The sequence below is a fragment of the Camelina sativa genome, chromosome 17 (genome assembly GCF_000633955.1).
Source record: "Camelina sativa cultivar DH55 chromosome 17, Cs, whole genome shotgun sequence".
Taxonomy (NCBI): domain Eukaryota; kingdom Viridiplantae; phylum Streptophyta; class Magnoliopsida; order Brassicales; family Brassicaceae; genus Camelina; species Camelina sativa.
This window is the reverse complement of record NC_025701.1, coordinates 17,594,857-17,608,500: the sequence shown is the minus strand read 5'-3', so window position 1 is coordinate 17,608,500 and position 13,644 is coordinate 17,594,857. Positions and strand designations below refer to the sequence as shown.

General features: G+C 39.3%; 1 protein-coding gene across 1 annotated transcript in view; it reads left to right on the top strand.

Moving 5' to 3' along the window:
- The window catches only part of LOC104759586 (probable zinc transporter 10), a 9,041-nt gene continuing 3,043 nt past the window's right edge, over window positions 7,647–13,644 (top strand). The window contains exon 1 of the mRNA XM_019238949.1: window positions 7,647–8,287. Coding sequence (XP_019094494.1) covers window positions 7,661–8,287 — 627 coding nt within the window. The 5' untranslated portion in view covers window positions 7,647–7,660. The remainder of the gene's footprint in view (window positions 8,288–13,644) is intronic.

The window sequence follows — 13,644 nt, the reverse complement described above, 5'->3', positions numbered from 1 at the left end:
TCCTCCGCTGCTTCCGCTGGTACAAGCTGCTCCTCCGGTGCTTCCTCAGGTTCGAGCTGCTCCTTAGGTCCGTCTAGTTCGGTTGAGCCGTCCATGATCTCATCACACGCTAAAACTCAGATTTATCACAAACCAACCGTTGAAACAAGATCTCCACCTTCAAATATGTAGAACACTGAGTCACGAAGCTACCCTCCAAAAATCAGCCAGATCGGAGCTCGTTTGAATGTCCAAACGTGCAAAACACCAAATTCTAAAGGTTCTGTTTTTTTCTTCTACTCTAGATCCGAAAATAAACTCTCTTCTCTCTATTTTTCCTTATGCCAATAATCAGGTTAAGAGTGTTTATATAGTGTCTCATAACCTAAAGTCCAATATTAATCTCATGGACTAATATAATGACCCAAGTTCAGGTTTGGTTAACCAAACCCAATTGGTTTTCCCACTAGAAAGAAAACCCAACACAAGTATTCTTTCACCGGCTTTGTAGCCATGATCTCTGCAGTGTTTACACTCATGGTTGACTCTATTACCACCAGCGTTTTCAGCAGGTCTGGTAGGGAGGAGCCACATGCTGATGTGGCATCCGCTAAGACTCTTGACCAAGAAATTGGGCGCCTGCAAACTCACGCACATCATGGTCATGGTCATGGTCTTAATCTTAGCGATGACAAGGAGCTTGGTTCTAATTTACAGCTTGTGCGATATATTCAAAAGAAGGGGTCAATAAAAAAGGTAAAAATATAGGCAAATGTTATAAATCACCTACTTCTTATCTCTCGATGATGGATTCAGAAGAAACAATCAACAAAGTATGTATGGACCATGATGGACATAACACCAAATATCATTGCAAGTCTCCTAAGCATAAAACTCATACTCCTTCTCTTTCTCTTTCGATGATGGATTCAGAAGGAACCAACAACTAATGTGTGGACCATAATGGACATAGGGGTAATGCCCTCCTAATCGTTCATCTTCAATGATAGATTTTAAAGAAGGAGTACTTATCAAAGAATGTATAGTCAATAAAGGATGTATAAGCAAATGTCATTGCAAGTGTCCTAAATCTAAAGCTCTTACTCCGTCTCCTTCCATGAATGATTATGATACTTTAAACAAGATATATTTTCTTCATATAATAATATTAATAAAAAGGATCAACATAATTCTCTATTTTAATCTAATATAGTGATAATCAGTTTCTATATGACAATGCTTAATTGTATAAACCAAAATTTGGTTTAGACACATGACAATATGCGTCATGATTATAACTTGTGGTGTATATTTTAACTGAATATTTTAAAATGTATAACCCAAACGCTTTGACATATTAAACCAAATTTACGAGCTATATGCATACAATTTGTTCTAATGTCCATGGATACAGTACACAAAAATTCAGATTAAAAACCAAGCTAGTATCTATATAAAATACATAGAAACCCCATTGTGAAATCGAACACACACGTACACACACACAAAATCCTAACTCAAGGGTGTAAGGGTATAGAGAAGTAAAACACACTGATTCACACTTGGAACGCGTCAAGCCAACGTTTTTCTATTCAATCTTATTAACAANTACATAGAAACCCCATTGTGAAATCGAACACACACGTACACACACACAAAATCCTAACTCAAGGGTGTAAGGGTATAGAGAAGTAAAACACACTGATTCACACTTGGAACGCGTCAAGCCAACGTTTTTCTATTCAATCTTATTAACAAAATTTTGTCTCGGCTCTTACTCAACCTATTCTACCCAATAGGATTGATCCCGACTAAAAAAGAATCTAAGACTTTCTCTTTTTTATCTAACACAACATCCTGTTGTAGATCTAAGAGAAATAAACCAACCCTCTCTCTTTTTATCTATAAGAGAAGAAACCCAACCCTCTCTCTTTTCTATCTAAACTCTCACCAGTGTATATATAAAATAAAGAAAAACAATTCTCTGCGCACTTAATCACCTCCCTGATTAACGTCACAGAGAACTGGGAACACCCCTTCTAAGCCTTATCTTTGTGGCTTCGAAGTTTACAACTGTATCAATATTCTAGAGTACTTAACTTGACATGTGGCCTTACTCCTAGAATATATATACATGACTTGAGAAACCCTAGAACACGAATCTCCAAGTATCAAGGGAGGAAACTATTTGCTCTCAAGCTTATCTTTTCCTTATTTGTTGTAGATAATATTCTTCATATCTCTAAGGATAAGGAAATTGTTTACTGCTAAGCTTCTCTTTTCCTTATTTGTCATGGAGAATATTCTTCATATCTCCAAGACAAATCTCGTCTCTATCTTCAATGTCAAGTCATCAACTTTCCTCAACACATCATCACATCCAGTCACGTCTTGCCACGTCAGCTCACACATCCATGTCAGCAACTCGGGCGTCTGTGATCTGATGCAGCTTCCTGATTGATACAACGCTCTGTTCGGCACAACGTCTTGTTCCTCACAGCGAGTTGTTCCAGAATCGGCATTTACAAAAGGGAACACAATCCGAAAGAGAAAACGAAGTATGTCGGAAAACCTTGTTTACATAGAGTGCTTCGCTATTGGTTTAGCACTCGCATCGGCTAGATTTTGTTCTTAGCTTTAGCATCGATTTATTTTTATTTTTTTTCATCTCAAATCTTTTAACTCTCAATGTCGCATTCATTGTATAAATGTCGAAGTTTCCCTAGCCATATTTTCCCCCATTCTTGTTACAAGAGTTGCTCACTCGTTTCGTCTATCTCTCACTCACTGAAAGATCATGAGTCGTTTCCATACGTTTACGTACACATCCTCTCGAAGCTATATACATATAAACACGGACTAACGACAAAGTTGATGTATATATAATGGGACCAGGCCCTGTTACGCCGAAACTTCTCATTCGTTGTTTTTTGTGTTTATCCGCAGACCACAAAAAAAATACTATGCTAAGCTATAAGATTCGCTCTCCTCACAAAGGTCAGAAGCAAACGACAGAAACTGAAAGTGCAAATTTCTCTATCCATTTAAATTATTCATAAATCATCCAAGCTTTAACTTTTAACAATCAGTATTTTATCGTGGAGAGATGGGTTTTCACTGGATTTCTGGAGGAGTTCATATATTATAGCTGAAGAGAGAAATATGTACCCCTTTTTTTTTTGTTGGTCAACAACTTTACTTATTTTTGCCTTCTCAACATTATCAAATAAAATATATATTTATACAAAGTAAATTAAAAACTGTTTTAAAAGATAAGAAAAGTAAAACACAATTTTAAAAACTTTAGATGACTATAATACTTTTGTTTTATGAGACTTATAACTGAAAATAAAGTTTTCTCTATACTAGACAAAGAAAAATTATAACTAACGGAAAAAGGTCTATTCTATATTGGTAAAATATAATATTAATTTAAAGTATTTTTTAAGGATATTAAAGATTAAAAAAAGTTTGATAAAAAAATTAATTTAATGCCCAAAAGGCCTAATGAAAAAGGTCAAGCACAATTTTAATATATCTTTATTGTTGTAATTTTTTTGTGAAAAAATAGGTTCAGTATCTTGGATTGGATCATTAAATAAATGTCATAATTTTGTTTGTGAAAAATAGGTTCTGTATCTTGGATTGCATCATTAAAAATAAATGTCTTGATTAAAAACAATTATTAAAATTTAGTGTAAACTAAATCTGAAATTTAAAATTAAATTATCAAAGAAAGTGAAAAAGCTGTTTTATCATCCCATATATAAGTGAACGCAAGACTAGCTAGTTTTCTCACTAAATCTAAGTCATCCAGCAGCATTCACATAGAAACATTGTTCAGCTATGACCAGCCTTTTCTTTATGATGGTTTTTCTTCTCTCCCTCTTGTTGTCCTTCTCTTGTAAGTGAACGTGAAAAAAAAAATAATAAAAAAAATAAAAAAAAAAAAAATTGCTGAAATATCGAGACTTGGCTAAAACTTTTGTAAAAGTGGAGGTCAGCAATGGGACTCTCACATCGTTCTGGTATGACAACTGGTCGGCTCATGCAGAGCCGTCACTAATAATTAGAAGGCCACAAGCCTAAATTAAAAATGGTCTAATTCATACCAAAAAGCAAATACTTTTAAATCATTCTGCACCTGTAGGAATCAAACCCGCCACCTATCACTCTTCCACTTAGCCTTTAACCAGTAGAGCTATAAGAGATTTTTGACTAAAAAAGGACCGAAAATTTAATTATTAGAACCGGGCCGCAAGCACATACTTCACCAGCTTGGTGCTTGTAGCCGGCTCTGGGCTCATGGATATCTGTTGGATGAAGTTGGTTCACGAGGCATGATTGACTTAGGAATAAGAGAACATATGTCTCTCCATGATGCTTGGTATGGTCGGAGACGTCGGGTTCACCGTGTAGCGTTGTTTAATGAAATTGAAGATGCTTTGCACCAAGTGTTTCAAACTCGAAATACCTCACCGGCTGATCGTGTCTTATGGCGCGGCAAAGGTGATGTTTATAAGGCCACATTTTCGACTAGGGATACCTGGAACCATATTAGAACAGTCTCTAATCTGGTTGCTTGGCACAATGGTGTTTGGTTTGCTCATGAAACGCCCAAATATTCTTTCTGTACTTGGCTTGCAGTACACAACCGACTATCCACTAGTAATCGAATGGTTTATTGGCGTAATGGCAGTAATGTGAGTTGTGTTTTTTGTTCTGCTCTGGTGGAGATGAGAGAACACATGTTCTTCTCATGTCCGTACACAGCTGCAGTTTGGTCCGGTATAGCGCAAAAACTATACAGCACCCGCTTCAATACCTCTTGGATCCCGCTTCTTGACTTCATCTTTGCAACTCCAGCTGATCGTGTGTATGGTTCCTACCCCTGAACTAACTCTTATTGGCTGGCTTGACAAGCAAATTAGAGCTCAACTTCTAGCTATTGAACGAATGGGGGATCGGCGCTATGATCTGGGTATGCAGACATGGCTCGCCACACGCTACTAAGGAGAAAGACTACACTATGCTAGCACTTTTTAATTTTTGGCACAATAAAAATCAAAAAAAAAATTAACCACAAAAGCTGATCTAAAACGCTATTTTTTCTTTGAATATAATTTTACATTTATTCAAAAAAAAATGTGAAAAAAAATATACCAATTTGAAGATTTTTGCTTAGTTCATGTTTCCATTATATTGCTGAATTTAAATATTCGATGTCAGGATGTTGCCTATAGTATATTCGATTTAATATTTCAAACTAGACTAATTTTTTAAAACATATGTTGTGTACTTATTAATTTGACATGTATGTTTTTTTTCTTAAAATAAATTGTAGGTCAAAGCATAATAATCGAGGCCAGAGAAGGCAAAGAATGTGTAGGAAAATGTCCTCCTAATCCTTCCCCTTCAATGATAGATACAAAAGAAAGAGTCAACAAATATTCTTCACATCCCTCTTCTTCGATGATGGATTCAGAAGAAACAGTCAACAAAGTATGTATGGACCGTAATGGATATAACACCCAATGTCATTGCAAGTGTCCTAAGCATAAAACTCATATTCCTTCTCATTCTCATTCGATGATGGATTTAGAAAGAGCCAACAAACAATCCATGGACCATAATGTACATAGGGGTAAATGCCCTCCTATTCCTTCCCCTTCAATGATAGATTTTGAAGAAGGAGTACTTATCAAAGAATGTATGGACAATAAAGGACGTATAAACAATTGTCATTGCAATTGCAAGTGTCCTAAATCTAAAGCTCGTACTCCATCTCCTTCCATAAATGATTATGATACTTTAAACAAAATGTAACCCAGAAATATATTTTCTTCATATAATAATATTAATAAAAGGGTCAACACTTTTCTCTATTTAATCTGATATAGTTATATTATCCATTCTATATGACAATGCTTAATCGTATAAGCCAAAATTTGGTTTAGACACATGACAATCTACAAATACAAGTTATAACTCATGCACACAAATTTGGTTTAGACACATGACAATCTACAAACGATTTTGTATGGATGAATTTTGATCGAATATATTAAATTAATAAATTGTATACTGCAAACGATTTTACATATCAAACCAAATTTACAAGCTCATGCACACAAATCGCTGTAGTGTCCATAGACACACTACACACACAAAAAAAAGGCACAAAATCCAGTACCCAAGAAGCAGTACATAGAAACGCCACTATAAAATCGGACAACACACACATAAAACCCTAATTCAAGAGAAACACAATCAGAAGTGATTCAAAACGAAGTAAATACCTGATCAAGGACTTGCCCTTGAGAGGAGGTGTATCAGAAGAAGCATGAACATCTATAAACTCTTCAGAATCGTAAAGAGCTTCGTTTCCGTCATTGAATTAGCGAGCATTATCGATTTGGGTGAACCCTTCGTTCTTATACTCAGTGAATTGAGCCGTCAGCTGTCTCAATCAAGCTTACCAGCAAGCAAAATAACGAAATAGCCATAAACCTAGCCACATTTTCCCCATTCTTGTTAGAAGTTGCTCACTCTTCTTCTCTCGCACACTCCTTTAGTCACTCGTATAGAGATGATGAGTCGTTTATGTAGTGTCATGTTTACGTACACATTCTCTCCAAGCTATAAACACGGATCAACGACTAAGTTATACTCTCTTCGTTTATATTACTTGTAGTTCAAGGTAATTTTATAAATTAAAAAAACAAGTAAATTTTATATTTTATTCTTTATTAATATACTATTTTTATTTGATATAAGTTGTTAATAAGCTGAAAATAAGAAACAAAACTGTTAATTTGTTTTACAAACTTGCATCGTAAATACAAAACGACAATTAATTAACAACAAAAGACGACAACTAAAACAGTGAAAGTATAACTTTGCAACGACAACTAAAAAGAGGAGAGAGTATTGTATAATGGAGCAGGCCTAGTAGGCCCGAAATCTTCAATGGTACTGGTTGGTTTGATTCGGTCGAGGTAATTTATAAAAAGAGGCTAAGAATGGGTCTATTCACAAAAAGCAAACATAAACAATTTAAATGGGGGACTTATACGTAGTACTACCCCATATTCACAATTCATAAATGTGGGACTTATACGTAGTATTAAATTTGAAATTTTCTTAGTCCATCCATTTAAATAGTACTACCTCATATTCACAATTCATACACAATTTTAACTTACAATTAATATGACCATTTTTTTAAGTGGGGGACTTATACGTACGTAGTGTAACTAGTGTATAATGTATATATATGCATCTGTCGAGAACCGTCCTAGACCTAGTCTAAAATATTCGAGACTTGGTTTATCTTGTATAACTGAATAAGATAACATGTCGACAGAGCCGGCCCAAAGGCCAAGCCCATGAAACATGAGCTTATGGTCTTATTTTCCAAAAAAATGTGTTTAGTCTAGTGGCATTTGTCTTTGTTAATAGGAATGAGTTCATGGGTTCGATTCTGACTAATAGCAAAACAGCCCTTTTATTTTAATTTGATTGTGGCCTTTATTAACTTAGAGACGGCTCTGCATGTCGACACTGATTAGTACGTTATGTCGACACTGATTAGTGAGCCGTCACTTCCCTTATATATAACGAAGATAAAATCTTATCTTTCCCAAACATAACAACTTCCACAGAAAACAAGAAAGAGATCATGACTAAATCTCCGGTCACTTTCTCTGTGGCCATCACCGTCTTACTCTTCATCCTCTCCATCTCACATTTCCCCGGAGCTCTATCTGAATCCGAGGAAGAGTGTATACCCGAGTCTGACAATAAATGTACGGACAAAGCCAGAGCATTTGATATCAAACTCATAGCAATCTTCTCAATCCTCACCACCAGCCTAATTGGCGTTTGCCTCCCGTTCTTTGCTCATTCAGTTTCCGCCTTCCAACCGGATAAATCTCTCTTCCTCATCGTCAGGTCGTTCGCCTCTGGAATCATCCTCGCCACTGGTTTCATCCACGTTTTGCCTGATTCTTTCGACATGCTCTTATCTCATTGTCTTAACGATGACCCCTGGCACAAGTTTCCTTTCACCGGCTTTGTAGCCATGATCTCCACAGTGTTTACACTCATGGTTGACTCTATTACCACCAGCGTTTTCAGAAGGTCTGGTAGGGAGGAGCCACGTGCTGATGTGGCATCCGCTGAGACTCTTGACCAAGAAATTGGGCGCCTGCAATCTCACGCGCATCATGGTCATGGTCTTAATCTTAGCAATGACAAGGAGCTTGGTTCTAATTTACAGCTTCTGCGATATCGTGTTATCGCCATCGTTAGTATTCCTACTCTCTCTTTTATTTTTGAAGACTCCAAAAAAATATTTTAACCAAACATATATTTTGTTATTAACTGCTATAGTCATATATAAACATATATATAGTCATATTTATACATATCTCTTATTATATATATATATATATATATATATATATATATCTTATTATATAAAGTTGGGTTTTGAAAGTTAGTCATTAACAAGATTTTGACATGTGTAAAAGTTAATATTTAATAGCAAGAATTTGATTACAACAAAAATAAAATATTTTGTTTTAAAAAATATTAATAATAAGAAAAGTTAAATGTCAAAAATTACAGAATTTATAATAAAAAATACAAGGTTTTTTTAGATAATTATAAGGAGACTATATATATATATATATATATATTTCATAAAATTTGAAATTATAATATTATTTACTAATTCTTAATTTTAAGTTATTAATTCTACAAAAAATGGAAAAAGAAATTAAGAAAATATACAGTTAATGATTAATTCTAAATTTTGTAAATACTCACTTATGTATAAACATATATCGTCTTATATTTAAATAATTTATTCAAAAACACTGCTTTCAAATTTATATAATAAGATATTTGGGATTCATATATCACCATGCTTATAATTTTCTATAATTTCTTTAATTTTGTCAAATTAATTTGCTTCTAATTTCTCAACCTTGATTGGTTGGTCATAAACCATTTTTCTTTTTGCAAACATAATTGTTACCATTATTCATTCAATCGCAAAGGAAGATAACAAGTAGAAGCTCATCAACCTAATATATGGATAAAATAGGCTAATCAAACATAAGCTTACAACAAACATAGATAGATAGATTGGAAAAACATAAATTACTGTTGATAGATCCATAGGAGCTCAAAGACTATGACACCCTGGTGTGCGAAAAGGTTTAAAAGAATTGATTTGGCCCCATATTTCACCAAAATGCATTTATTTTTTCGGTCAAGGGTCCTGAGAGAACTTCATGATGGGTGACTTTCCTAGAAGTGATTTTCGGAATGTGCGAGCGAGGACAAAACACAGGAAAATATTATTTGTTGATTTGTAGGATTAGTAAACAAGTTTTTAAAGCCTCTCAGACGTAACAAACCGACCATCAAATATGGGTGGAACCACGGACCAGGAATAGATGATGGGCCCACTTAGGAAGGTGGGCCCATGGACTGAGAATGGACATGGGCTCACTAAGCAAGGTGGTGGTTGAGGCGTTATAGAGACAGAGGCTACATCATAGTGTGTCAAAGACACTTCAACGAATACATTGAGAAATTTAACATTGATTACTATCAAAACATTTCGTAACGTTAGAATAAAGTTTTAACTTTCATTGGTTGTCGGAGGCTCGGAGCAAGCCATTTTGAGATAGTAAAAATATGTGAACATCTTCTCTCCACACAGGAGGAGGGCAGAGTCGACGTTCTCTCTATGGTGGAGAAGGTTGGATACTGAAACGACCGCCCCTTTTTTTTCTTTTTAATAATAAGTACAACATATAATTAAGCATCCCATACTACTTAATTGAACCACCCAAACCACCATTTCCTCATTAAACCAATAACAACCAATATGCACAGCGGAAACATACCAATAATACAGAAACGATACATCATCAATACAATAACATTCCTATCCAATCTATCCAGCAACCTATCACAACTCTAACCAAGGTTCCAACATAAATAATATAACCAACACCACACAAACGAGACCCTAGATCATCCTCCTCCTCATCGCCATGATTCCACGCTACACAATTTGCCTTTACCTGCACCACAAACACAAATTGAGATGCATGAGTATTTGATAAACACTCAGTGAGGCAATCCTCCCATCTACTGGGCTATACACACAAGCAATAAGATCTCTACATGCCACAAACAACAATCAATAAAACAAACCAGGCAATATACATAGCATGCAACATCCATCGTAACTGAACAAGGGGTGTCGACCGACACCAGATGGTGTCGATCGACACTGACTATCTGGTGTCGACCGACACCAAACTGGTGTCGACCGACACCCTGCCCGACACTCCCGAAAACCCTAGTTTGTGTCGACCGACACCTCCACATGGCATCGATCGACACTCGCCAAAGTCCCGAGCCGTCCTCGCGTTGGTGTCGACCGACACCCCAACTGGTGTCGACCGACACCGTTGCCGAGCAGCGATTTCCCTCGATCAGAAACTCCGAATCTCGCCTCCAATCTTCTCCAATCCGCTCCTTGCACTCCCAGAAGCCAAACCCAGCCACAACAGCGACGAAAATACCATAGGGAACTCAAAGAAACAACCACATAAGCACCAAATCACATAGAATCTAGAGATCTTAGCTTAGATAAGCCATGGTCATGCACTCACCTCTTTCAAGAAGATTCTGACCAACAAGGACGAATTCCCTCACTCCTAGCAAGCTTCTAACACCTTCCCAGCCTTAGATCTCCCAAGAACAGCAAGGAATCTCTCAATCTCTTCCCAAAAGCTCAAGAACACTTTTCTCTCTTTCTTTTTCTCTAAAAGCGGCCAAATACCCCCAAAACACGACCCTAGGTCGTTTCCCCTCTTTTACACTCGATTTAGGGATTCCCTAAACCAACCACGCAAACCGGACAGTTAAAATTGAACCGACCAAACCGGCCATAACTGGTGTCGATCGATGCCTCACTAGAAGGTGTCGATCGACACCCTTACCAAAATACCAAAAATTGGTTTGCGGGTGTTACAATTCTCCCCCACTAACAGAAGATTCGTCCTCGAATCTGAACACACCGCCACTCATCCGCAAACTCACCAAAACACCGTCGCAACGGTTCGTACCATCCACCCATTTGGTCTGCCACAACAAGGACACCACTGGTCCAAACCACCCTGAACCCACTGGTCATCACCACTCTGGTCCCCCCGACCAGCATACACCTGACCCTCCCGGTCAACACATAGAAAACCCCGAGACTGAACCCCCATCAATCCCGAGATCCGCTTCCGATCTCAACCGTAACCCTGAGATTGAACCCCCATCAGTCTCATAATTCCACATCCGGTTACCATTCTTATTTCCACGCCCTTGACACTTTTGCCACCAACTCATCTGCTCTTAGGTCGCAACCTTCAAGCCATACCGATCACACTCTCAGACCCCCCGTCTTTGAGCCATACCGTCTCACCCTCGGGTCGTCACCCTTAAGATCACGGTACCAGGAGAACCCCCATCTCCTCAGGAGAACCCCCATCTCCTCTGCCACCCTCAGGACCGCAGTCCCTCGAGCTATCGGTATCCAGGAAACCCCCCGTCCCCTCAGGAGAACCCCCATCTCCTTATGAGTTGTTCAGGACCCCCCGTCCCTCAAGCAAACGGTCATAACGTCTATAAGCATTTTCCAACCTAGACCACCCCCGTGATCCGCGTAGAACATCTCAATGTCCTACCGACCCCATATCCTCTCTGAGAATATCACCACAGCCATGGCCACCCCCAGGTCTCACTACTAACATCCCAACTCCTCGGTGTTTACAAACACCCTTCCCACTAACACAAGTTCTAACTACTCCTAGAACTTTATGTTTTTAGAAACTTCCTACGCATGGAAACTTTCCATTTATAGAATTCCCGAGCGATTTTCTTTTCCACAAGATCCACAAATTCCAAAAACCAAAAAAAAGAAAAACTGCATTTTATTAAAAACCTCAAGTGCAATAAACGTTTACAACTCCAAACGAAAATACGTAGCTGAAATAAAAAGAATCAGAAGCCAAACTAATCTCCGAGTTGAGCACCCGGTCCTCCCTTCGGTTGTGCCGCACCCCCCATCATCTGTCTCAACTTAGGACAGAAAGGCCTGATGTGCCCCTCCTCTCCACAATGGTAACACGATCGACGATATTCTTGTGAATCACCTTTCTTGGGACAGTCTGCCAACCTGTGGTTCTTGCTCCCACATCCGAAGCACCCTCGCCCACCTTGCTGCATACCTGACGTGTCTTCCCGCTTCCTCTTATGCCTTTGCTCCGACTTGTTATCCTTGTTTTGATTGTTCTGCTCCGAAGTCTCCTCTGTCTGAACCGCTGGACTGGCCACCACTGACTGTGCCCGGATATCCTCCTCAATCTCTGCTGCAGTCTCAACCAGCTCTGCACGCGTAGCATAACTCCTCCCTCTACAGTGAACTCTCAAGTCATCACGTAGGGCCCTCAAGAACCTCCTGATCTGAGCCTCCTCAGGCTCCATAGCCCGACCCCCATAACAAAGAAGTCGACTGAACTCCAAGTCCAGCTCCCGCACTGACCGTGTCCCCTGAGACAACTGAAGGAACTGCACCTCCAAACGATCCAATGCCTCTCTAGGAAAATACTTGCGGTTGAACTCCAAAACGAAGTCAGCCCAAGTCATCTCCCGCTGCACTCTCCTAGCAGCCACAGATCTCCACCACACCTCAGCATCACCACTCAAATGATGGACCCCTATGTCCACCCAAAACTCCTCAGGACATCTCAGAGTATGGAAGTTACGTTCCACACTCGTCCTCCACGCATCCGCAACAGTAGGGTCTGTACCACCCGAAAACCTCTCAGTATAAAGTTTATGCATCTCCTTCAGCATAGACAAATAACGAGCATGAGCTCTCACATCCGCAGCCACTGGCTGCTGCTCCTCCACCACCACTGGTGGCACTACCTGAGCCTGAGCCGGGCCCAAACCTGGTATCCGCTCCAACAGCTGTGTCAACAAGCCCGCCAGGTCCACACCTCCCACAGGAGCCCCACCTGCTGGGATTCCCACACCCGGAACCCTAGCACCACCGGCCACTCGAGCACCGACACCGCCCGCACCGACCCCCTCAGCGCCTACGGTCCTATCAGTACCACCACCGGCCACACTCATGGACCCCTCCTGGAAATCCTGCGACTCGCCGACACCCTCAGCTGTCACACTCTGCTCAACAGACTCACTCACTGCTGGGACTCTGCCCCTACCACGACCACGACCACGACCACGACCGCGACCCCCACCACGTCCGCGTCCACGACCAGCAACAGCTCCACCCTTAACCATCTGCACTACCCAGAACAGAAAGCTAAGTACACAAATCAAAACCGCACACAAACACACATCTTACCGTGGAATCTCATTGAAGGCTAGAAGAGGATGATACTAGGACTCCATACCACATGCCAATTGACTAACTACCCATAATCAATTCCATCACACAACATCATGCATCAAGCAAAAAGAAAATAATTCACCCAATTAAATTCCTAACCGCTCTAACCATCCACTTAACCATCCTAGAACCGTAAAGGCTCTGATACCAAAATGAAACGACCGCCC